This window comes from Cupressus sempervirens, chromosome 10, assembly GCF_028749045.1.
Source record: "Cupressus sempervirens isolate cs-2001-9-10 chromosome 10, ASM2874904v1, whole genome shotgun sequence".
In the NCBI taxonomy this organism is placed as follows: domain Eukaryota; kingdom Viridiplantae; phylum Streptophyta; class Pinopsida; order Cupressales; family Cupressaceae; genus Cupressus; species Cupressus sempervirens.
Genome location: NC_143127.1, coordinates 128,435,372 through 128,460,258, shown reverse-complemented (window position 1 = coordinate 128,460,258; position 24,887 = coordinate 128,435,372). Strand labels below are relative to the sequence as shown.

Genomic DNA, 24,887 nt, shown 5'->3' with positions numbered 1-24,887 from the left:
TATGATCGTAATTTCCCTTCCCCCCAATTCGTAGTATTTCGGCCTAGCTTCTATCCTTTTGGTCATTTAATTCGTGCTGATATATTATCTTTTATATTTATCCCATGTTTCACAGTGGTGCATCAAACACTACAGTGTCCATTGATCCATCTAATGAGGGTAATCGTTTTGATCAGGCTTAGTTCTTTTTCTTTGTCCATAATGATTGAACTGACCTTGTAGAGCATCACTGATAGCATGACATGTTTTATTTACATTTTTCATTATTTCTTTAATTTATACTTAACAGTGCTTTATCTGCATCTAGGCTCCATATGTAGATAAACATGAAGACTAGAAAATTGTGTACATGCTCAAACAGAAGCAATCTAAGTTTTATATTTTGCAGATACATTGACGTGGAAGGAGCTTAACACAACTGGACAAGCATTAGCACCTAGGGCAGGCCATGCTACTGTGTCCCTTGGGAAACATCTATTTGTGTTTGGCGGATTCACTGATGATCGCAATTTATTTGATGATCTCCATATGCTAAATATAGGTGTGTTTTTAAGAGTTATTTTTGAAGACAATGTTTTATCAATTTATGCTTTCGATGTCTCTTTTAAATATTTGCATATTCCGTAGTAGCTTTATCATTCGCGTATATACTGATTGAACTTCTTTCACCGAACATATAAGCAAAATTTTCTGAATCTAAGATCACAGATCAATCTTCTTTTCAAGGTCAATCTATTCATGGATCCTGTCCTACATTACCTGATTGGTCTTAGTAGCTTAAGCACTCCTTTGTTGTACTCTTTGCAATTTTAATTTTCAATTCATAATGGAGCTTGTTGCTCTAAGCTAAAATTTTGTAATTACCAATTTGTTTTCTGTCAATTGCATCAGTCATAGATTGAAGTTTATGTCCCTCCTTTGGGGACATGTTTCAAAATCCTAAAAAAAATGTAATTATTAAAAAAAAATGCCATAGTTTATGCATGATTATTAGATTCCTCAATTTTAAATATATGTCTAAATGTATGCAAGACAATATTCAAACTTAAATACTTTCGAAAGGTAAAAAACAATAATTGTTATTTCCCTTTGTTGATGTTTTTCAGCTTTATTCAGATAAATTACATCAAGATATGCATATATATGAGATATATATATTTATACTTGTATATATATAGAGAGAGAGAGAGAGGGAGGGGGGGGGGATTTTTTAATTATGATAATGAACAGACATGTCCAACGAAGGGATATGTCTATTCTCTCACTTTCTTATAAATATATGGGTAGGGTGCAGCTGGAAAACACATACCGAAAAGGCAGTGCTACTACATCTGCAAGCAATCCATGAAAATTAACATGGTATCAGAGCAGACAACTCTTGGGACTGTTAATATTGAGGCATCTACAATAACAAATCTGAAATCAGAGAAGAGCAATGATGTATGTAGATTTTCTATGTAAATGATGAATGCAGCAGGGCAGAAGCAAAAAAAAAAAAAACAAAGAGAGTTGTGACTCAGAAAATTAAAGATCACTTGCTAATGTATCAATGAGAGAATAATATTCCTTAATTGTATCCAATCTCTTGGGGTCATAAGAAAGGGCAGCAACATATGTATCGGGAGATAAAGATGAAGTGTGGAGAAGTGAATAGAGAGATAGGCATCTTATATGTGTTACAGCTAGAAATTCATCAAAATTACTGAGAACATCGTCGTAAATAACCATTTCCAGTAGGGGTACAAAATTTTGGTCCTACACAGCCATCAAGAATCTAGTTTGATATATGTCAAGGCAATGATTTGCATTGGAGATCAAAACCATTAATTTGTGCCAAGCACAAGCGAAGCACTCAAAGATCTACAATTTGGGTCAGGAATGTATGTAAATGTGGTGGCATCTTGGTGAATGCGATGTGGCTCAGAAGACTATCCCCATTGAAGGGAATGTGATTCTCTGATGAGGAAGTTTGATAAGAAAGAATCTTAGTTAGACCAACCGCGTTGATCACAAAGGGTGCAACGAAATGGAGGGTATATTGATTCAAAAGCATTCCATGTACTTTGATCAGTGGTTTGCTACAGATTGTAGAAGACAAAGTTGTGTATGATGTTTTACATTCTGAAGTGTTAAACCCCATGTTGTGAGTGACATGTTAACTTTCCACCTTTGAACTCGATGTGGCAGTTCAATAAAAATAAAATAAAATCATTGCACAAGTTGATAAGGAGTGCAAGAATACTGCCTGCGGAAGAGGCTGAGCAAGTGGTGAGTGACAAGTATAAGACTGCCAACAAGGGAGGAAGACTGCCAGCAGGGAAGGTAACATGGTTGTTACCAAGGGAGAAGAAATTCTCATGAGCAAGGTAAGTGTGTAGGGCCCCGGTACAAGAGGGACCTGCTTATTAAGGTGGGATGTTGTATTTTGGGCTATTTTGGTTATTATAGTTAACATAAATATGGATAGTTAATTTGATTAATGACACATATATATATGTATATGTATGTATGTATGTATATATTACTTTAAAAGTCTACATAAATAAATAAATGAAATTGATAAAGGGGATGAGTCTTTTACTAAAAATGGCACTACAAGGAAATATTATGGATTTTGAGTGGATGATTTTACAATTCCATGGGCATTGTATTTCATCGAAGTATATGACTTATAGTCAACCAAGTTCAAATACAAGAACTAAATGGACATATGGAGATAATTAATGACTTAACACATATGAAATAAGTATTTATTATTATTGAGTATTACATTTATCTACTTATTATTTCTATATGCACTATAAGAGCTATTTGCCTTGATCTTTTCCAAGGATGTTCTTGCAGGAAAAGGCAGATTGATGTTCAGAGGGAGTTTGACACATCCGTCTGAAGGAGTAGATAGAGGATATGTTTCAGTTGATCTTTGAAGATTTTGATCATATTAGAATGAGAGGGAGTTTCGATAACATGTAAAATTTTGGTATCATGCATGTGATTGTATGATTTAATGGGTCTACCCCCTGTGTACATCATGAGGAAGTGATGACTTCCAAATGATTATCACTTGTATTTGCAAAAGTTATTGTTAAGATTATAGCTACAGTCAGATTGATTTAGTCTTAACATACAAATTTGATATAATATATTATATATATAATATTATAATTATATTATATTATACATTATATATATATATTATATTATACATATATACTATATATGTTATGTTGTGATTTATGTTGTTAATATATTAACTAATAATGATTAATCATAGAGACATGTCTCTTCATGAGACATGTCTTCTACTCTTATATTTATAAGATATTGGGATCTGCATTTGGAACACACCTATAACAATGACAATGTAAATACATTTGCAGAAAACAATCCATGAATCTCAACATGGTATCAGAGCTAAACTGCGAATGTAAGTTGGAGCTTATGTCAACAAGTTTTGATCAATCAAGGTGTGGAGTCTGCAATGATGACTTGTGGAGATGTGGCTGCAAAAGGAACAAGAACTGCTTCTGTGCCTAGAGAAATAATGCCCTGTATACAAGGGGCTTCAGACTCTGTATTTCTCAGCTACACCTGCAACTATAACTATTGACAATTAAGTTTAATATTTGCCTCTTAATTTAATATTGGTCAAATTTGATGCTTGTGTAACTTCAACAACTGTGAACTTTGTTAATAGATGGAAAGATGTATTATTCTAGTGCCTTTATAGCTGACAATGTGGCTTCGGTTGACATATATAGTATTCACATTCCTCAAAGAGAAAATACGTTATTATAATCCAATGAGGAATGAGATATAATAACACGAGCAAGAGCTCTCTTTCAGTTTCAAGTTTCAACACTTGTCGCACTTACAAATCACTCACATAAGTTTAACCTGATACGACACTTACCGATGTTGAGGTTTTGATAATTTGCTGTCAAGTTGATTCGAAGAGACTAGAAAATCATAACAGAAGCACTAATCATAGGGTCTTCTATGGTATTGCTCATTTCTATTGCTGTAGACGAGTGTTCTGGGAATAAGACATTGCATCAGAATGTGGGAGAATTATTCTGGTTGCTAATGCCTTCTGGATAGCGTAATGACTCAATTGTGAGTCGTATTGCTGCTAGAGACTTGCATGATTGATCTATTCATATACAATGTTCATTGCAAATCTGTAGAATTTGAGTGTCTAGATCTGTAGGTTGGACATCAGTTGCATTGGAATTGTAGAAGTGCAGAGGAATCCAAGTTTGTGGAACCCCACCCATGAGGTCCCAAAGAATCGTGACAGGCCAAACAATTTTGCTATGTCAGTGGCGAACCACATATGCGGGCCCAAGAAGGCACTAAAATTCATCGCCATGTGCCACACCAATTTGCAAGATCCAAGAGAGCACATCAAACAATATGATGATTCAAATTGTAGGCATGCATATACAAAAGAAGAAGGGTGCATGCCTATTCCATCTGTGCAATACAAAAGTAATAAATGCGTACTCTTAAATTACGAGGAAGCTGTGAAAACTGTCATGTGAGAGCACTACCTTTCGATGATGCATGCACATTTTTGGGCCTGCCATATTGTCAGTGCAAAATAACGTGTAATAGAAGCCATCATGATAACAAGTGACAAACTAGTTGTGAGCCTGCAATGTCTATTATACGATAGGCATAAATATGGACATGTGGTTAAATGTGTATAGTCTATCAAATTCGACATCTTTTTAGACCAAGGATTAGAAAAATTGATGACGAGCGGGGTTAAAAGATGTGAAATTGAGAGGAAGCCAATCTGGAGAATAAGCATTGTGTTGTATTCTTATTCTAAACCAAGGACCACTCTATTTGTAAGGTGACCAACAAGGCATTGCTTACTTTAGAAGCCCAACTCTTGCGCGGTGTTGCCTATACTATTTAAAATAAGGAAAAGATCGAAGTGATTAGTAGACATGCACAACACATCTCAAAATTTGTCTTTGTTGAGAGGGAAGGATTCGTCATTTCAACCCAACATTATGACTCCGTCATTGAAGTGAATAGCGAGGACATGACAATCACAGTTCAATTAGGAACATTGATGAGCGATGTAATTGAAGCAGTTACAAAGCACGGCCCCGCTTCGCCCACCATGACTTACATATGGAGTTTTTGCAGCTTGTGTTGTTTTCATCGGAGCCCACAATAACAACTTTTCTAGGAAGGAGAGTGGAGTTTACAAATACGTTGGTGGAAATGAGAATTGTATGAGGGATGATCATGATTTAGAAAATAACATCAAACATTTTCTCAAAGCTTCCATTTGCGCACACCAAATTTCTTGTGAAAATATACCTGAGGACTATAAACAAGCACCAAAATTGGATGAGCTGCCACGTAGATTGGATGTTGGACATTACCAAGAGGGAATTTGATCAATGCCAAATAGAGCTATCGTATACCTTTAAAGACTTATAGGGGAGTGCTAAGAAATTAAAGCACTAATAGGGTCTAAGGAAGAGAAAGACTGAAATTCAGAGGGAGGCTGACATTTGAGGCAACCTTAAAAGAGAGGGAGTATATAGAGGATATGATTCAATCAACCTTTGGTGATCTTGATCATATTAATTCAGGAGTAAACCACGTTGTGATGGATTCACTAATGATATAATTTTCAAATACATAGATTGCAAGATGTGCGTAATATAGGTTTAATCAAAAGATCAAACAAATACCTTTGCATGAACAAAGGAAACTTGAGTTGTTGTGAGACGGTAATGAAGCATTTAAAAATTCATTTGAACCATCTAATGAGTCTCTCTTTGATGAATGAAACTCGACGTATGAGTTGTAGATTCATACATGTGGCACAATCATACTCAATCAAGATATTGGCGTATTGTGGACAAGTTTGAGAAAATGGAAGGACATGTTCGCTTCTACTGTTAAGCTAAATGAATGTTTAGACCTTCAATGGACGAAAAGAACAAGTTGCAACTTAGAAAGGAGTTGTCATATTTCATACAAAATTGTTCAACAAGAAGAATGAGTGGAAATTTTACTTTGTGGGGGTATAATAGTCAATGTTCCATTCCCACTTGAACCTTATTGAGAGGGGAGATGTTCCATTCTCAAATAATCTAAGAAGACAATTTCTGAATCTTCATGTGTAGATAAGTATTCTCAACTTTAACATTTATCTCTCTCTTATTTGTAATTCTACACATACTATAAGGGTGCTTTGTCTTGATCTTTTCCTTTATGTTTGAAGATGTTCTTATAGGAAAAGAAAGTTGGTACTTTACACATGCTACCAAAGATTGTGCAGACTCAATCTACTGATAGTAGCTCCAAAGACCTTGATGATCAAGATGGATAAAGTGAGGCTCTTGAAGAAAACATCTTTGATGATTGAGATTATGAGATCTTTCTACATTAAGAGGGAGTATGACACTTCTTCTAAACCAATGCAGGAGCTTAGAAGATTGATACTGAGAGGAGTCTAGAATATTTATGTGTGACTGCATGATGTTGATGGGCCTACTCCTATGTATATCATGAGGAAGTAATGACTTATTGCTAGAAAATCAGAAAATTGATATTAGATTCAAAGGGAGTCTTAACAGAATCCTTGGGGGAAGAGAGCCTCTAAGGGAGTAACTACTGGACTTGACTTCCCAGGATCATTGTTTAGAGGGAGAATTTTTGAGGTGCAGTCCTTTGTGAATGATATCTTCTCTATGAGGAGAAGTTCTAAGTGAAACTCCTTGTAATGCATTCTTCTCTGTGAGAGAAAATTGAGGTGAAAGCCTTTGTACCACCCTCTAATTGGGTTCATGGTGGTTACTATATCACATATGATATGTAATGAAAGGTGACGATCTTTCATTGACATATAGAAACAAAAGGTAACCATTGTAAGGTGACAATCTTATAAATGGTAGACCTGTTATCATGATGGACTTCATTAAGTTGTCCCAGAGTGTTGGAAGTCATGATAACAAATGTATCAACCATAAAGTGACCATTGTAAGGTGACGACCTTATCAATGGTTGACCTATCTCTTAGATATGCTACATTAACTTGTAGCACCTAAATGTGCTGGATGTCTAGGAGCAAGTGTTATCACGATTCTTTGGGCCGGATTTTGCCGGACACCTTGATAACCAACTTATCATGGTTCTTCGGGCCGGATTTTGCCGGACACCTTGAAAATCAACTCATCATGGTTCTTCGGGCCGGATTTTGCTGGACACCATGAAAATCAATTTGTTATGGTTCTTCGGGTTGGATCTTGTCGGACACCATAACTTATATCTATCATAGACCACTGTGACGGTGGTGTTCAAATCTTGTATTATAATTGCTTTAGTTCTCTCTTTACTAAAGAGGGAGTGTTGAGAAATTTAGTGTCATAGTGAATTGAAGCCAGTTCCATATGTAAAATATGTTAATATATATGTGTGTTTTGATGGATTAATGTTGATATGCCATTCTAGGAAAATCACATTGAGATGATATATCTCCATATGCTTGAGAGCATAATGTGTTCCATAACAAATTCTCCCTAGCTAAGAGGGAGTGTTAAGATTAGGCACTGGCTAAATAGCCGAATATTTGCACCGGCTATTTAGGCAGTGCCCTTGCCTTCGTCTCTTCTGTCTATTCTGTGTTTGCAGTAAAACGTACTATCTGTCAGCATTGGTATATTTTGTCAGAGTTAGCAGATTGTATTGTCAAAATGCTGAGGTCATTTGTGTAGCCCTTCAATTGCCCCTGTACAATCAGATAAAATATACTTGCAGATAAAATATAAGTTGTTTGATTTTCATCTCTTGCCTAAGTTATGACTTGTCAAATAAATTTATCATTTGTGGTGAAAATGCTCGAATAAATTTAATATTTCCTTCCGTAACTATCTGTATTAGCTTAACTTTTAAATCATTTTTTTAAAATACATTTTAAATTAAAAAATTATATATGTAAATTTAAATGGATATATTTAATATTATAATAAGAAAATGCAATGAAATAAAAAATACTTTTTCAATATCAAACATTTTTTAAATTTTGAATAATCTTATAGAAGAAATATATTTATAATAAATGGTTTTAAAGTTTTCCAATAAACATTAATTTTGAAAAAAACATTAATAGTTTTTTTTAATAAAGAGTAATTGTTGCAATATATATTTGATTCATACCAATTTAAAATATAATATATGTTTGAATTTCTTAATTACAAATTTTTTTCACAAACAATTAAATAATAACAAAGGAGTTGTATATAAAAAAATATAAAAATAAAATATATAAAATAATAATATTTTACTTCATATTGATAAAAAATACTTATTATATTTTATCAATAAATAAAGGAGTTGCATATAAAAATAAAAAAACACATCAAATAATAATATTTTACTTCATATTTAAAAAAAATCCTATTATACTTTATCAATAATATATTATTTTTAAATTTAAGAATAAATGTAAGAGTCAACTAAACCTACATTCATAATTATAAAAAATATAAATAAAATGTATATAAAGAAATATAAAAATAAATGTTAATATATCATTATTGAGATAAAAATCTTACTATCCACATTAAAAAATCTTCAAAAAGGTATTGAGCATCACATACCATTGTTGTATTGGTCATAAACATAGGACATAGGATCTAAGTAACATTTGTTCCTATCAACATCCTCCACCAATATCCAACAATCTCCATTCCTTAATGAGTAGGAGATAATTTCCACACCAAATGGGGTTCCAAGCTTTGGGTTTAACTATGAAAAAAACTCCGTAGTTAAGTGTACTCAGACTGGAGTGGTATTGGTATGGGTGACCTCCTGGGAAGTCTCAGTGCTTCACCTCTGTGAGCATCACCTAGATCCAATGAGTGTTAAGTGTTTCATTTATTCTCATGAGAAATGGATTCATGTTGAATCACTACTCATGAAACATAGGTCAATGAGTTTGACTCAAAATCACATAGTTAAATCTTGATAGCAATATCACAATCTCTATTCCTTTTCACACTCCAAGAGCACCAATACTATATTTATTAAAATATTACTACTAGAATTTAAATCCAATATTTTTTTAATTTGCTCAAGGAGAAACAAAGAAATGAAAGAATTGATAGAATCTATGATAATGATATGGAGCTGCTTATGGGCCAGGATATTTCTTTGGCCTTTGAAATTTTTTATAAAAACTTGTTTACTTCTGAAGATGTTGACAATTCGAGGTTGATGAGACTTCGATGTTCCGAGCTTATTCCTAAGAAGCTTTCGGAGGATGATATTTCTGCCCTCCAAAGCCTTGTTTCCCAGCAAGAAATTGTTGATGCCATCTGCAAGCTAAAAGATAACAAAGCCTTGGGGCCGGATGGCTTTCCTATTGAATTCTACAAAGCTAACATAGATTGGATCTCCAAGGACCTTTATGAGTTATACCTTGAGGCCTTCTCACATGGCACTTTGGGGACTGCTATTAACACTGGTATCATAAAGCTCATCCCTAAAGAGGGAGACAGAGCTTTGATCAAAAATTGGCATCCTATCACTTTAGTTAATGTTTTCTATAAAATTCTTGCGAAAGTTTTGGCCTCTTGGTTAGAGGCTATTCTCCCTAATTTTATCTGCTCCACTCAGACCGGCTTCATTAAAGGTAGATTCATCCTTGAGAATTTCATTACTAGCTAGGAAGCCATGGAATGAGCCAATACTTCACATTAGGAGGCAGCTATGCTTCTTGATTTCGAGAAAGCCTACAACAGAATTGAATGGGGCTTCATCTTGATGATGTTAAAAGCTTTTGGATTCCCTGATATTTTCTGTAAGTATATTCAAATTCTTCTAAAAGATGCTTCTGCCATGATTGATGTCAATGGCACCTTGTCCAATCCTATTCCTCTGTCTCGATCTATTTGATAGGGTTGCCCTCTTGCTCTTGCTCTTTTTGTCATTGCTTCCGATGCTCTTTATTATATCCTTAAAGATGGCACCATCTCCCCTAAGGTGCGTGGTATTACTCTTCTTGATGACTCCGAGCTTCTTAATATTCAATTTGCTGATGACACCTCTCTTTTCTTAGAGCTTAGTTTGGATAACTTCATCTACCTCCGCAATAAAATTGATATGTTTGGTAAAGCTTTAGGAGCTCGTATTTCCAGCTCTAAATCCATTTTGTGAGGATCGCATGATCGTCCTCCGGACTGGCTTCACCATTTGGTTTTTCTTGGGGGGGACCTAACAAGATTGTTAGGTATCTTGGTATCCCCTTTTCTATGAGCCCTTCCCTCAAAGATATGTGGTTATCGATAAAAGATAAAATTTTCAGAAAGATTAAGAAATGGAATCACAGGCTCTTTTCCCTTGCTGGGAGAGTTCAGGTTTGCTAGAAGATTCTCTCCTCCTATAGTATATACTATTCCTCCATTTGGATGTTTAGTAATCATCAGATTATGGAAGTTCAGAAGGCCATCAGACACTTTCTTTGGTCGGATGGCAAAGGTACGAAGAAAGCCCATTCTGTTAAGTGGGCCTGGTGTCATCTGGAGAAGGGTCTAGGTGGGCTTGGTTTGAAAGATCTCAAGCTTCAGGGAATGGCTCTTGCCTCTAAATAGATCCTTCAATCCCTTGATGGTAACAAGCCTTGGAAAGTACTTGTTAGAAGTAACATTCAAAATGGTATTCCTAAAATTGCTAAATCTTGGAAACATCTCCCCCTCAGTGATCTGATTTTTGGCAAATTCCATGTTTCTGTGAAGGGAACTTGGGTCTTCCGTTCCATATGGAAAGCTTGGGAGAACATTTGGCACCATATTGATAACTCAGCCTTTGATTATAACTTCACTCTTCAAGGTGAGTGATCACTATGGTGGAATCTTCTCCATCAGGGCAAACCTCTTGCTTTAACTAAAGGCTGTTTGGCTAGATTTTGGGCCAACAAAGGTGTTAAGCATATCATGGATATCCTTGAACACAATCAGCTTATTAGTTGGGATGTCCTTGCCCATCAATATGACATTCGTGCTTCTCATAAGCGTACTTACAGTCTTATCAAAATGGCTTGTTCTCAACTTAATCTCCCTCGTAATGCTGATATAGACTCTCACCGATATCTTTCCTTTAGGTGGCAAGATGGTACTCTCCTGACTTCTGTCAAAGCTAAAGATATCTACAGATTTCTTAATCACGATACCTCTATTTTCGACCACCTTAATGACACTTGGTATTGTTCCTTTACCTCCACAGATTGGCATAAAATATTTGATAAACTATGGAAAGCTCCTATTCAGCCTAAAATTCAATGTTTTAAGTGGCAGCTCCTGTTGGACAGAGTCCCCATAAGAAATCAGCAAGCTAACATTGATAGTTGTTCTATCTGCAGAGTTTCTGAAACTATGAGACATATTTTCTTTGATTGCTCTTTTGCTAGAGAAGTCTGGCTCATGTTTGGTATATGCATTATTCATTATGTTTACATGTTGGATATTATTTCGGGTTTTATTGAAGGCCTTAGAAAAGATGCTAACTTGTTCTGACAAGTTCTCTCATCGCTCATCCTTTGGCATATATGGAAATGTAGAAATGATGCTAAGTTCCAAGGTTTTGCCAGGACTCTTACTGGATTTCATAGAAATCTTATATATTTTAAAATTGTTTCATAGGTCTGCTGTGTTCTGAATACGGAAAAAAGGAAGCTCCTTAGATTTTTGAGGGATGGTCGAGCTACCATGTTTATCTACGAGATGCAAAATGGTTACGAATTGGCTAGTATAACGGACAATAAGGTGGCGTTTGATGAAGTCCTTGACAAGCTCATGCAAGAGATTAAGAACAGTAAAAACCCCTCTGCTGATAATCTCCATGTCTTTCATCAACTGCTGCTGGGTCAAAAAAAAGTTATATGGATGGAGGGTCCCCTAGGGTGGACTACCTGGATCAATAAGTTTGAAGATGCTCTCCCTCAGGACTAGAATTCCTTTTGTTATTCTTCTGGTTCTCTTGTCTTCTTGTATAGCTTTGATATATATGTATCTTAGATAGTGGTTCCGCTTGTTGGAGTGTTCCTATTTGTTGCGCCTTGGATAGTTGGTTGAGGCTCTGCCTCCCTCCTTATTGCTGTTCCTTTTGAAATAAAAATATATTTTCAAGATTATTATTTTTCATATTAGAAAAAAGATACATATCATTATTCTAATCCATAAACAAATGATAAAAATGCCTCCATACGCAACTAACCTTTGATCTATCAAGACAATCTCTACCAAACATCTACAGATACATCTATTCATTTATTATGATTTCTTAAGATTTCTAGAATTAGTCTTGTAAACCTTTAATGCTTGAGAGAGATTGTAGGATAAGTCATTAGGTTCATATAAATGTTCTTTTTTAGGTTCATATGAATATATATATATATATATATATATATATATATTTTCCTAGAAGGTAGTTTATACTCATTTATAAATTATAAAAAAAGACCTTGTGAAATTCTATGTATTTGTACATTGCAATTGATACATTAAAATAAATGTAGAATTACACAAATATTACACGTTTAATTTAATATAATGTCTCCTTGTGATATATTAACAATTGTAAAAGAACAATTATATATAGTACTTATGACACATTAAAAACCAAAAAAAAATATTGATATTGATATCCTTTTTAAATTTAATAATTTTTATTATAAAATTAAATTATTTTCATTTATTACAAATATATTTATTTTACATTTATGATAAAGATTATTATTTAACATACTAATACCAATATTTTATTTATTTGGTCATACATATTAAAGTTTTATCTAAATTAATTATTAGTCTAACATGAATCGCATTTAATTATTTAAAACAAACCATCATTTTTATTTTCATTCAGATGTTTTACAAAGTCTCAGAAAATAAATTTTTATTTTCACTCAAATGTTGTTTTACAAAGTCTCAAAAAATAAATATAAAATTTAAGACAACTAAACTTAGAGAAATGGAGGAATTGGTAAAATAAGATTGTGGGATTCAAGGGCCACACAAATCACCTCAGCGTTTGGACTGTACAATCCGACAAAATATACCAATGCTGACAGATAGTACGTTTTACTGCAAACATAGAACAAACGGAGGAGACGGAGGTAATGGCACTGCCTAAATAGCCGGTGCAAATATTCGGCTATTTAGCCAGTGCCTTAAGATTATAGCTACAGTCGGAGTGATTTAATCTTAACATACAATGTTGATATAATATATTATATATATAATATTATAATTATACTATATATATAATATTATAAATATTTTATATATTATATTATACATATATACTATATACAATACATATGTTATATTGTGATTAATATTGCTAATATATTAACTAATAATTATTAATCATAGAGACATGTCTTCTACTCTTATGTATATAAGAGATTGGGATCCTCATTTGCAACACCCCTATAACAATGGTAGTGTAAATACATTTGTAGAAAATGATCCATGAATTTCATCAGTTATTGAAAGGTGACAATCTTACAATAACTTAATTTTTTATTGTGATGGTATCTTACAATGTCTATGATTATACTTTGCATGGTGGATTTTTATATGGTACACATTATGAGAATGTGTGCGCACATACTTTATAAACATTTTTGAGTACTTGGTGAATATCATGTGTCGATATTCTAGAAGACCAGTATCATGATATCATATGTGATATCAAATATTTTTAAGTAATTGGTGAATATCATGTATTTTGGAAGACCAATACTCATGAATTTAGATGCGATATCAAACATTTTTGAGTACCTGGTGAATGTCATGTGTTTTGGAAGACAATACTCATGATGTGAGATGTGATATCAAACATTTTTGAGTAATTGGTGAATATCATGTGTCGACATTCTGGAAAACCAATACTCATGATATTAGATGTAGTATCAAACCTTTTTAGTAGTTGGTGAGTATCTTGTGTCGATATTTTGGAAGACGAATACTCATGATATCAGATGTGATATCAAACCTTATTGAGTAATTACCATATTGAGTAATTTGTGAATATCATATGTTGATATTTTGAAAGACCAATACTTATGATATCAAAATATTGAATATCATCTAATCAAAGATATTCTTATATTACATTGAGGTAATATATGGTCATGTGTTTATCCTCCCTAGCTAAGAGGGAGTGTTGATGCTTTGTAGCTTTACTTGGATAAATTACATCAATATATATATATATACACTATGTCACAAGGTTCGGCGGATTTCATGAATGAAATTCGAAATCTTGCGAATTTTTAAAAACCCCAAAAAATTCGTTTTTGTTTGCCATAAATTCGTCGCTGCAACAACTCGATCTGTTGTCAGTGGCTCTGGTTCTATCGTTGCCCCCTATGCAAATAATACTACTCGATAGAAGCTTAAAAATTGTTCTTTTTCGAATAGGGTTGAAAACTGGTACACCCACACCTCTGCGTATTCAGCTTCCGCTTCTGTTCTGTTAGTTTGCAACTCTGAATGTGGCGGATGCATATAGAGTTTAATTTTTAGGGTTGTTTTTCAAAAATATTTAAGAGTATATTCTATGTTTATAATGATATAATTTATAATATTTTATTTATTTTGTATTAATGTTTAATATAACCATTTCATTATCAAATATTACTGTTAACATTTCATTATCAAATATTAATGTTAACATTTCATTATTAAATTTTAATATTTTGTTATATGTCTATACATTAGTTAGTAATGTATGAAATTAACAACATTTGAATTTAAATTAAAATAATTATCCAGTCAATTTATAAATATTTTAAAATTTGTTTAGTTTATTTAATTTTAAAACCGAATTTAATTTAGTAGTTTTATTTTATCCAAAATTATGTTTAATTTTAAAAATTAGTTTAATTAAATATTTGTAATTGCAATTTCTTGTGTGCATTGTGGTTTATATTTATATTCTTGTATACATGTAATGATTTCTAATCTATTTAGCTATGTTTAATTATTTGATAATTTGGTAGATATATTATTTATATTTTAAAATAAATAAATTATACAAAGGCGAATTTAGTGTCGAATTTTTTTCGAACTTCTTACCTTGTCGAACTTCATCCGAATTTTATAGTTCCTGAATTCGAACCTTGTGACTTAGTATATATATATATAATGAACAAACATGTCTAATCTCTCACTCTCTTATAAATATAAGGGGAGGCTGCAGTTGGAAAACACATACCGAAAAGGTAGTGCTACTACATCTGCAAGCAATCCATGGAAATTAGCACCCTTAATCCCATAATGTGCATAGTTTTAATTAGTTATAGTATCTTTTATATAGGCTTATATTGGTAGTTGGTAAGATCAGCTTGGTTAGTGTTCATGCCATAAGTATGGTGTATACAAGAGTTAGTGGTTAGAGATAGTAAATTTTGATTTTACTGAAAGCATTTGGAAGTTTGCCTTTACAAAGCAGTTTCTTACTGTGAAGTATTTACGTATTCTTTTTATGTTTTTGATCGATGATAATGATTTTTTTGTTGCATCTAAAGTCTGATACATATAGAGAAGACCAGGCATTCTTGCAGGTAAACTACCATCTTTCTTCTTCCTACCCTGCCTAAAGACCAATACGTACTGCCTTTACAGTCCTTAATGCTCATTCTCCTTCAAAATCTGGGTGTACAAGAGGGTAAACAAAGACATCTTTGCCACTACACTACTAACTGTCAACAACCTTTCATGTCTTCTGTCCAAAACGTACTTCCATTACAAACCAAAATGCCCTTTCAGCTACAGAATTTGGGCGTACAATAGGGGAAAAGCATACTCTTAATTCACACCCAAAACATTATGATGGTTTGCTTCCTTCCATCAGGGATACATATAGACCCATGGCTGGTTAAGCCTGCAAACTGTCCCCAATTGATGCCTTTTGGAAACAACTATTTTATTATTATTTAATCCTTACTAATAATTATTATTATGGCATTATCGCCACCTACAGTTGCTTGAACATGCAGAGTCTGTATGGCAATCTAAGTCCTTTGAGAAGGCAACCTCTACAGAAAATGTCAGAGAGAATATCCAAGTCAAGAGACAAAAGATGGCCTCTACAGTGTCATTCAAGCCATTATTCTATCATGTACAAGTCTAACCCACTTTAATCGTTTATGACGACATTATTCAAATCAAATTATATCTACTAGTTAGAGGAAACATGGTTTGAACCTGTAGTTTCTTCTTTTGGTCAATTTTCCACATAATTTTATGCAATTAATTTACCAAGTTATTAGCTATGTCAATTCAGAAGATAAGCACTGCATTAGCATTGTTCATTTGCTTAAATTGGCATTTAAAAAATCAAGTAATGAACCATTTTGACCAATTTCATTGAAATTCCAAGTGCTCACTTAACTTTGTTTTGCTATTTTAGGAGCAAGGTCATGATTTTTTAACTTTGATTCTTTTCTTTGCTTTTTCAAATTGCTTATACTGATAAGTTGCTCTCTTTGATCTTCACCTTGATGCAGAAAATGGGGTGTGGACAAAGGTGTCAGCCATTGGTCAGGGACCTTCTGCAAGATTTTCTATGGCAGGGGATTGTTTGGACTTCAAAAGGGGTATTCTTGCCTTTATTGGAGGTTGCAATGAAAACTTAGAGGCTCTTGATGACATGTACTATTTGGAAACAGGTATTTCATTTTTTGCTTATATTATTCTTGTTTAATAGTGTCATTTTTAGAACTTTGTTCTTTGTAACATGCAGTGTGCTGTTTCATGTTGGTGATAATTTAATTTTGCCATGTGGTTATTTATAGCTATGCTCAATTTTTCTAATTGGTGCTTTTTGTGGCCTGTTATGTGTGTTTTCTTTCTTTTTTGAATACCATGGATTGCTAGTGCAATGTGGGGCATATTCATTTTCAGTTTGCAATAAGCCTATATATATTATATAAAATAGAGAATTACAGTATGCTAGTAGAGCTGGGAAGAGGAAGATATAATTGTAATGATGTATTTTCTTCTAATTTGACACAAACTATTTACTATTTTGCTTCCTGCCATCAGCATTCTGCATGAGAATGTGATTTTGTACCCACTATGCATTTATATATATCTAAACTCTGCTTGTTTCTTTTGTGTTCTCTTTAATTAACTCATTAGATACATCTTCTCATTGAATTTTGCAAAAAAATGTATTTTTTATTAAATTTAAGCAGTTGTTAAGGTTCCTGAATTTTTTTGAAAAATTTGGCCGAGTTTTTCCCTAATAAACTTTTTGGGCCTTGGCGAGTTGTTGCTGAGTGAGAATTTTCTAACTATGGTTTTATTCACTTACTGTGTCTTACTATTGCTTCTTGTTATTCCTTGTCTTGTGTGTTCAGAGATGACAACAGAAAATGGACAGGAAGAGCAAAAGCCGGAGAAATTTTCATTGAGGAAAGAGTTGAAAAGAAAAAGGCAAGAGCACCAAAACTCATCAAATGATCCTGAAAAGGAGAGGGATACACCTAAACATGAAATGAAGCCTAGACCAATCCTACCAGCACCCTCTCCCAGTTATTTCCATGCAGGTATAAATCTTTGTTCCATTTCTGATACAATCATCTTTGCATTTGCTTGTTTGAAAGGATGATGCTAAGTGTTCATATATTCACATTTATCTTCTATTATATTATCACATTCTTTCTTAGTCCATGGTGCAAGAATGGGAATAAACCTTTTTTTCATTGAAGAGAAAATTTAGATTGTCGTTTTTCTCTGGTATTTATTTAAGCCTAGTTCGCTTGTTAAATTCCATCTATGTGCTTTTCAGTTTAGAGTTAATTTCAGGCCAGTAGAGGATACAGCTAATGGTCTAATTCATACAGCGTGCATGTTAGTTGCTGTTTGCTAAAGTGAATGAGGTGAACCAGTTTTATAGTAGAAGTTAGACTTTGGTTTAAACTCATTCTGTATAAACCAGATAAAATCTTGATTTTTCTATTTGTAGGGCTCCATCCTATAGACCTTTGTGTTATTTAAGACCTTCCAGTTATAAATGCACTTCATGGATCAAGACCTCCTTATGAGATGCTAGTGAGACTAGAATGTTTTACAATGCATCATGGAAGAAGTTGGACCATTGGGTTCACTGTTAGACTTATTAATTTAAAGATTGCTTTAGACATAGAAACAGTTATTAATAGTGAAATTGGAAATATTTACATGTTTGGGATTCCTCTTTGAAAGTAGTGTGATTGGAAAAACAAAATGTTTTGTTTTGAGTCCACTTGCAAAATTATGGCCATCAGAACTTCAGGATATCTATTGATGAAGGAACACAATGATTGCTGTTTTTTGACTAGTTGACATATCTTTCCACTTGTTAGAGGCCAGTTATAGGTGTGACTTGCCTTCCATGTGTGGTGCTCAACATTGTAATATCCCCTTTTGGAATTAATGATATAGCTATCCACTTGCAATACTGCTGTAATGTCCCTTGCTGAGACCAGACTGAATTTGGTCCATAATTAGGATTTGAATTGCATCTGGGAACATAAACTTAGTTTCTGAATTGTGCACGCACATCTTGTCAATTTCTCGTCAAACATTTCTAGTTAATGGTATTTCTGAGCACTCATATTCCCTTTGTTCATTCCTGTCCCAAAAGATTCACTTTTATGGCTCGGTTCCTTTCAATCAATGAGCCATTTGAACGTCGCTATAGAACTCCTAAGGGGACTTGACTGCTAAAGCACTGCCTGGCGTCTGTGAACTCCATATGCCACAAAGTTTGGACGACAGTTTCTATTAGTATTCAAAGTTGCCAATAAACCTCACAGTTTAGTGGTGGACCCGTGATATAGGTATTTGTGTTGAATGGTTCTCCTTCAGTCCTAATTTATGTATACAAACATCAATAACTTCAAACTAGTTGAATTGACTGTCAACTTCAAGGATGTTAATCAATGAAGGACTTAATGTTAAATTACAACTAATACAAATACTGTACATTCAATACATATCGAGGAACTATAGACTCCTTAGTACCGACAATCATCAAATCACTAATTAGTTCCAAGGGATACTCAATAGTTCTGATGGACAATAGGTTGTCCATTCTGATAACTACGTGTTAGTGGCATGATTACAACAAAGTTGAGACTATATACCATGTCAAACTGCTACAGCAAATACAAGATACTGAATCCATAACAGATTAGAGAATGTCAATTGGTTCACTCCATTTATATTGCCTTTACATAATATACTTTGCTGACCTTCCAAGGGTGTGATATACTGCTTTTGACTTGGCAGTAGCCTTCTATATCTCTTATACTCATGTTGAATGGCCGTTCCATACTAAATACACCTTGATCTTCTCTGCTTCGCTTGTTCATGGTCTCTTCTTGCAGTGTACAGACTTGATGCATCTATAATCTAAGGCAATTTCTGTGCCATGACTTATTGCAGAAGATTATCCAGTCTCTTCGTCTTTTTCTACTGAACCTCAATATGATGTTTTTAAAGGGCCCACTAGTTATTATCTCCATGCATGTCCTTAGTTGTAAGCATATCTTTTAATGCAACTGTTGTTGGCATTCTTTCCCTTTCATATACTCTATATTCACGTCTCGTCTTTTTCTATTGACTTTCCATATGATGTTTTTAAAGGGCCCACTAGTGATTATCTCCATCCATGTCCTTAGTTGTAAGCATATCTTTTAATGCAACTATTGTTGGCATTCTTTCCCTTTCTTATACTCTATATTTGTTGTATTGCCCCGTGAGTCCCATTTACTGCGATTATCTTTTTTTATCACTCCCCCCCCTCGGCAAATGGAGAAGGTGACGTACTTATATATCTAGCCTTTGACATGTCCCAATGGACATGTCTGTTTCATCCCTTAGCTCTTCTCAAGAGAACGTGTGTCTTGACAGCATTTGTCTAAGACAACCCGGGTGACCATAAATTAATTGATAATCATAATAATGATTAATCCAGTAAATATATTTCAAGACCGTCAATGCAGATATTATTAATATCTTAGTTACCGATTCTCTTGCCCCACCCCCGGATGCGGATGCGAATGTAGATGCACCTTGGAGGCGCCGTGGAAGTGCATGTCAGGTTTGTGGATGCCGTACTTTAGTCACAATAGTGATCCTTATGAGAACTAGACAGTTTGCAACAATTTTAAAGTAGCTGTTTTGATGCAAAGATGAAGAATCATGTTTGTCACAAAGTGTTCTCAATGGCAATGTGATGACAAGATAATCTCTAGAGAATAGTATAAATTAAAGTTAAAGCCATATGGGGATTTGATTGTATTATTCAATGAAGCTCTGTGTGAAGGTTATGTTGACATAATAACCCGACCAAAATAACCTTGGACACAATAACCCCACCATAATAATCCGACGACAAAATAACCTAGGCTCATGATAACCCATTGACAAAATAACCCATGGTCATTTTAGATCAAGCTAGTAAACTAGAAATGATATAAAATAAATTAGAACATTAGAATTTAGATCATGTAAAAGGAATTAAGACAAAAGAAGATATTGTGAGGCACCATAGATGTTATTTAGGTCATTTTTAGATCATATATCCATTATATCATAGTAATGAGACTCACTGCGAATCAGGCTAGTTTTCTGGGTCAGTGTGTTGAGTTACCTTCGCTGGGTCAAAATGACTCGTGACCCTGACTCAGCGGGTCAACTGGGGTGACTTGCCTAGCTGACTCGACTGGCTCATTTGATTTTTAATTTTTGTTTTCAAATTTTTCTTAATACATCTAAAATTTACCTTTGTACTTATGTAATTGATGTATGTTATGTATGTGATCAAATTACCTTCTATTTCAAGGGTTTTGGCACTTTGCCGAGTCATTGCCAAGTCCAAGCCAGGTCACATGTTGAGTTACCCTTGTCGAGTTAGGGCTGGGTCCGAGTCTTGTTACTTTGCATTATATACCCCTAAAATAGCCTTAAAACACCTTTAATATGTTTAAATAATGTATAAAATACTAAATAATTCTAAAAATAAAGGGCAATTTCATAGTAATAATCTAATAAAGAGTGAAAAAAATATAAGTGAAAAGGCATTAAGAAGATATATAAGGTGGTAGAATTAAGAGAAGTGAAGAAAGCAAGAAAGGGAGAAGTAAGAACGTGTAGAGTGATAAGAAGAGGAGAAAACCATATACATAAAAGATGTTTTGTAATATATATTTTTTGAATGTTAATTTAAATATTTCTAGGGTTTTCCTAAAGAGTGTACAAATATCAATATACTTTTAGGGCACCAACACATTGTTCAAAATTTTTAATATATACAAGGTCTAGAAACATGTTATAATGTTGAAGTATTTGCATTGAAGATCAAGGAACTTGTTGCATTAGCTTATGTGCCTTAGATAGACTTAATTGATGCATTGGAAACACTTCTACAATCTCCTTATTATACATAACATGAGGAGACTCTACAACCCATTATTGATTAGTTGGAAGACACATGGATTGGCAGGCTAACCAAAAGAGGCAACAAATGATCGCCCAAGTTTCCAATCACAATGTGGAATTTCTATTCATCTATTCAAGATGATCTTTCAAAAACCAATAATAATATAGATGGATGACATATAGGATTTAGTAAATTGCTTTAAGCATCATGCAAGTCAGCCTGCAAATTCATCAAAGCATTAAAAGAGAATGGGATTTCCAAGAGAATAAAATAGAGAAATATATGGTTGGATACACTAAGCGAGGAAGCAGGAAAAAATAGCTTGAGCTCAAAGAAAGACTGAAGACTCCATGATGGTTATGGAAACCATAACATTTTAGATTATATAAGGGGAATTGCTCATAATTTGACACTCTAATTGAAAATTTGAACAAATATGTTTTTTAGCAACATATAGGTAATTTATAAGTTTTTCTTTCTTTTCTATATATTCTTACAGTGATATTATGTCCATGGGGTATTTTGGCCTGGGTTATTATAACCCTGGGTTGTTTTTTCCTTGCGTTATTGTGGCCGGGTTATTTTGCCTGGGGTTATTTGGTCGGATTATTATGTCATACAACCATCAGAAACTTGGGTTTCATATGAACAATATATAACAGTTGCTATAATATTAGAGACAACGACAAAACTCCTGCAGTTTAAACGAGAGTTTATGCCACAGTTCAAAGATCACAAAGGTTCATAGAAATTTTTTTCGCTAAAATAAAAAGCTTATTTTAAAGCAGATTACATTCGGTTTAGAGTTTACAAACAGTTATCTAAATAGAAACAATAAACAAGATCCCAGTGAACTGCTGTTTGCAGAGTTAAACTGCAGTTCTGTGCCTGGCAAGTGATGCAATAATGAACTCCCGCCAAACTAGAGTTTGAACAGATACTGAACGGGGAAACGAGAAGGGACAATGACTTCTTCAGACAAAGAACTTTGAGCTAGGCAGTGCTTTGATAACTTTGCCCAAAAAAAATGCCCAAAAGCAATATATGTACGTATGTATACATGTATATATACAAATGCATCCAAACCCATCCAACCGCCCCATCTCCCACCCCCACCCTGAAATAAAAATAAAAATTGCTCATCCGTGCACCTGATTCTTGCATCTGCACTCGAATCAGCAACTTAGATTAATATTAACTCGCTGTGTATTTTTCTCATGACGTGGAATCATTGACACGGTAGTTGACTCAGTCGATCAGATTAACATTGAATATTATTTAATTTATTTATTAATATTCAAATTGTTATTTTGTTTTATTTAATATTTAGTGAAGTGTTATTTATAATAATTATTGATTGATTTATTTATTATCTATTTGTTTATATATTATTTAATATTTTAATATTACTATTATAATATTATTAGTATTAATTATGTTTGTCAATAGGCAAGTTTAATTTTTTTGATTTAAACTTATCTAAGTGTACATCGCAATCATAAATTATATTTAATTATTATTCATTATTAATTGTTTATATAATTATCATTACTTGATATTTAATCTTCATCATAGCTTAATATTATGATATACATTATATTTATTTAATTCTCTTCTGGAGAGGAGACATTACAAACATATACATAATGATTGATCATTTGGGAAACTTATTGGACAATATACTTACTTTATTTCACCTAAATCTGCTGATATGTTGCTGAAACGTTCGGTGACCTTTACAATGGGTTAAAATAATTTTTTAAAAAACATTCAAGAGAGTCTCTTGATCTTCCTTTGTTGCTATTTCACATTCCGATATAAATGCAAAGAGTTGAGTGTAGGGAAAAGCGCTTTCGTGGCGGTGTGGAGCGAAATCAGGCAGTGTTCCACGGTTCTTGTGGATTGCAAGTGCAGAGAGGGGATAGAAAAGCCCGTACGACTGTTTCACAGATCCATAAGACCATATTGATGGCAGGTGCTCCATACAATAATACTAATTTGTGAGTGAGATGCTACAAACATGCTTATCATAGAGTTTTCTTTCCTTTTTGGTTTTCCTGATAAACTATTGTGTTATGTGACAGTGTTTTCTCTCTGTACATTGTTTAGTTGGTTGTACTGTCTATTCCACTAGTGGGTTAAGTTTTAGGACACATTATAATGCTGCTATGGGTGTGTTAAATCAATATTAAATTCTTTAGTTCAGTTTTCTCTGTAGAGTTAGTTCTAATTTAGGAATCACTAGGATATAGGTCCAGATGAAGCAGTATCATATTGGTAATTTCCTTTGGGATTGATATTTGTGAGTTGTACAACTGTATGCCATTCATAGTGTTAAGTGGAAGCTCAGCATAGAGTTGGGAGCGTCTGGTTGAGAAGAGTGAGAACAGCGAGTATGGCAGGGGCTTGTGGAATTAAATGATTCAGAAGGTTGAAATCAGATGTTGCAAGGATTAGGCATGTTGAAGAGAAGATTGATAGATTTGATAGTGAAGATAGAGATTTCAAACGAGGAGTTGTGTGGGATGATGACATTAATGAAGATAAAGTCAATCAATGATTTTCATAGATGGTAGTTTATTTCAGCCTTTTGAGGACACCTTTGGATCAGCAAATTTCCTTTGCATGATTGAAGTTGTTTGGGCATGCTCTGACATGGTATGAAAGTTATGTTCACCCGTAGGAGATTTGAAAAGTATCACTACCATCCAAGTAGGAAAATTTCAAGCCCTTGTTTCAAACACAATTGTAACTGATTTGTGATAAATAAAAATGAGTGCAATGGCATCATTTGAATCATAATATGGCTAAAGTCTTGAAGATTATGTTAGCATGTTTTTGAAAAGAGTAGTGTTACATAATTTTATTTAATTTATTAGTTTTTTTCTAGGGTAATCTCTGGTCCCATTGACCCTTTTTTGCTCATCCATAGGCATTACTATATTTTCTTTCTTTCATTCTTTCTATAATGCTTGATTTCATAACTATAGAGAAGTTTCTGAAGACTCTTAGGCCCACGTTGTTTTGTATTTATGGAAACTCCAAGTGCACATTGAAAACAGTTGGAACCCTATTTCTGAAGGTTAAAAAACGAGAGTATGCCTTTTAAAGGCATGACCCACTAGCATGCTTACATTCTAAGAAATATATTCCTGCATCTGCATAGGAAGGTGCTGGTGTAATTAAATATTACTAATTACACTTAAGTTTACTTAGAAAAATGCATTTTCATATTGTTGTCATTATGGCACCTAAGAGTTCTCATTTTATTTTAGCACGTGGTGTAGGAGAAATCCACTTGCATATAGTTGTTGTCTCACACATCGTTGTTTGTGAGCTTCACCTATGTGTTCTTATTAGATTATCATCCTCTCATTGTTGCACATACTTCGTTGCACAGTGGAGGATGGTCT

General features: G+C 33.7%; 1 protein-coding gene across 2 annotated transcripts in view; it reads left to right on the top strand.

Annotated features, from left to right (window-relative positions):
• Positions 1 to 24,887, top strand: part of LOC149532957 (uncharacterized) — a 125,812-nt gene that overhangs the window by 70,455 nt on the left and 30,470 nt on the right. For both annotated transcript variants that reach the window (XM_089807295.1, XM_089807294.1), the window contains exons 6-8: positions 389 to 541; positions 16,550 to 16,711; positions 17,405 to 17,593. In XM_089807295.1, coding sequence (XP_089663421.1) covers positions 389 to 541; positions 16,550 to 16,711; positions 17,405 to 17,593 — 504 coding nt within the window. The remainder of the gene's footprint in view (positions 1 to 388; positions 542 to 16,549; positions 16,712 to 17,404; positions 17,594 to 24,887) is intronic.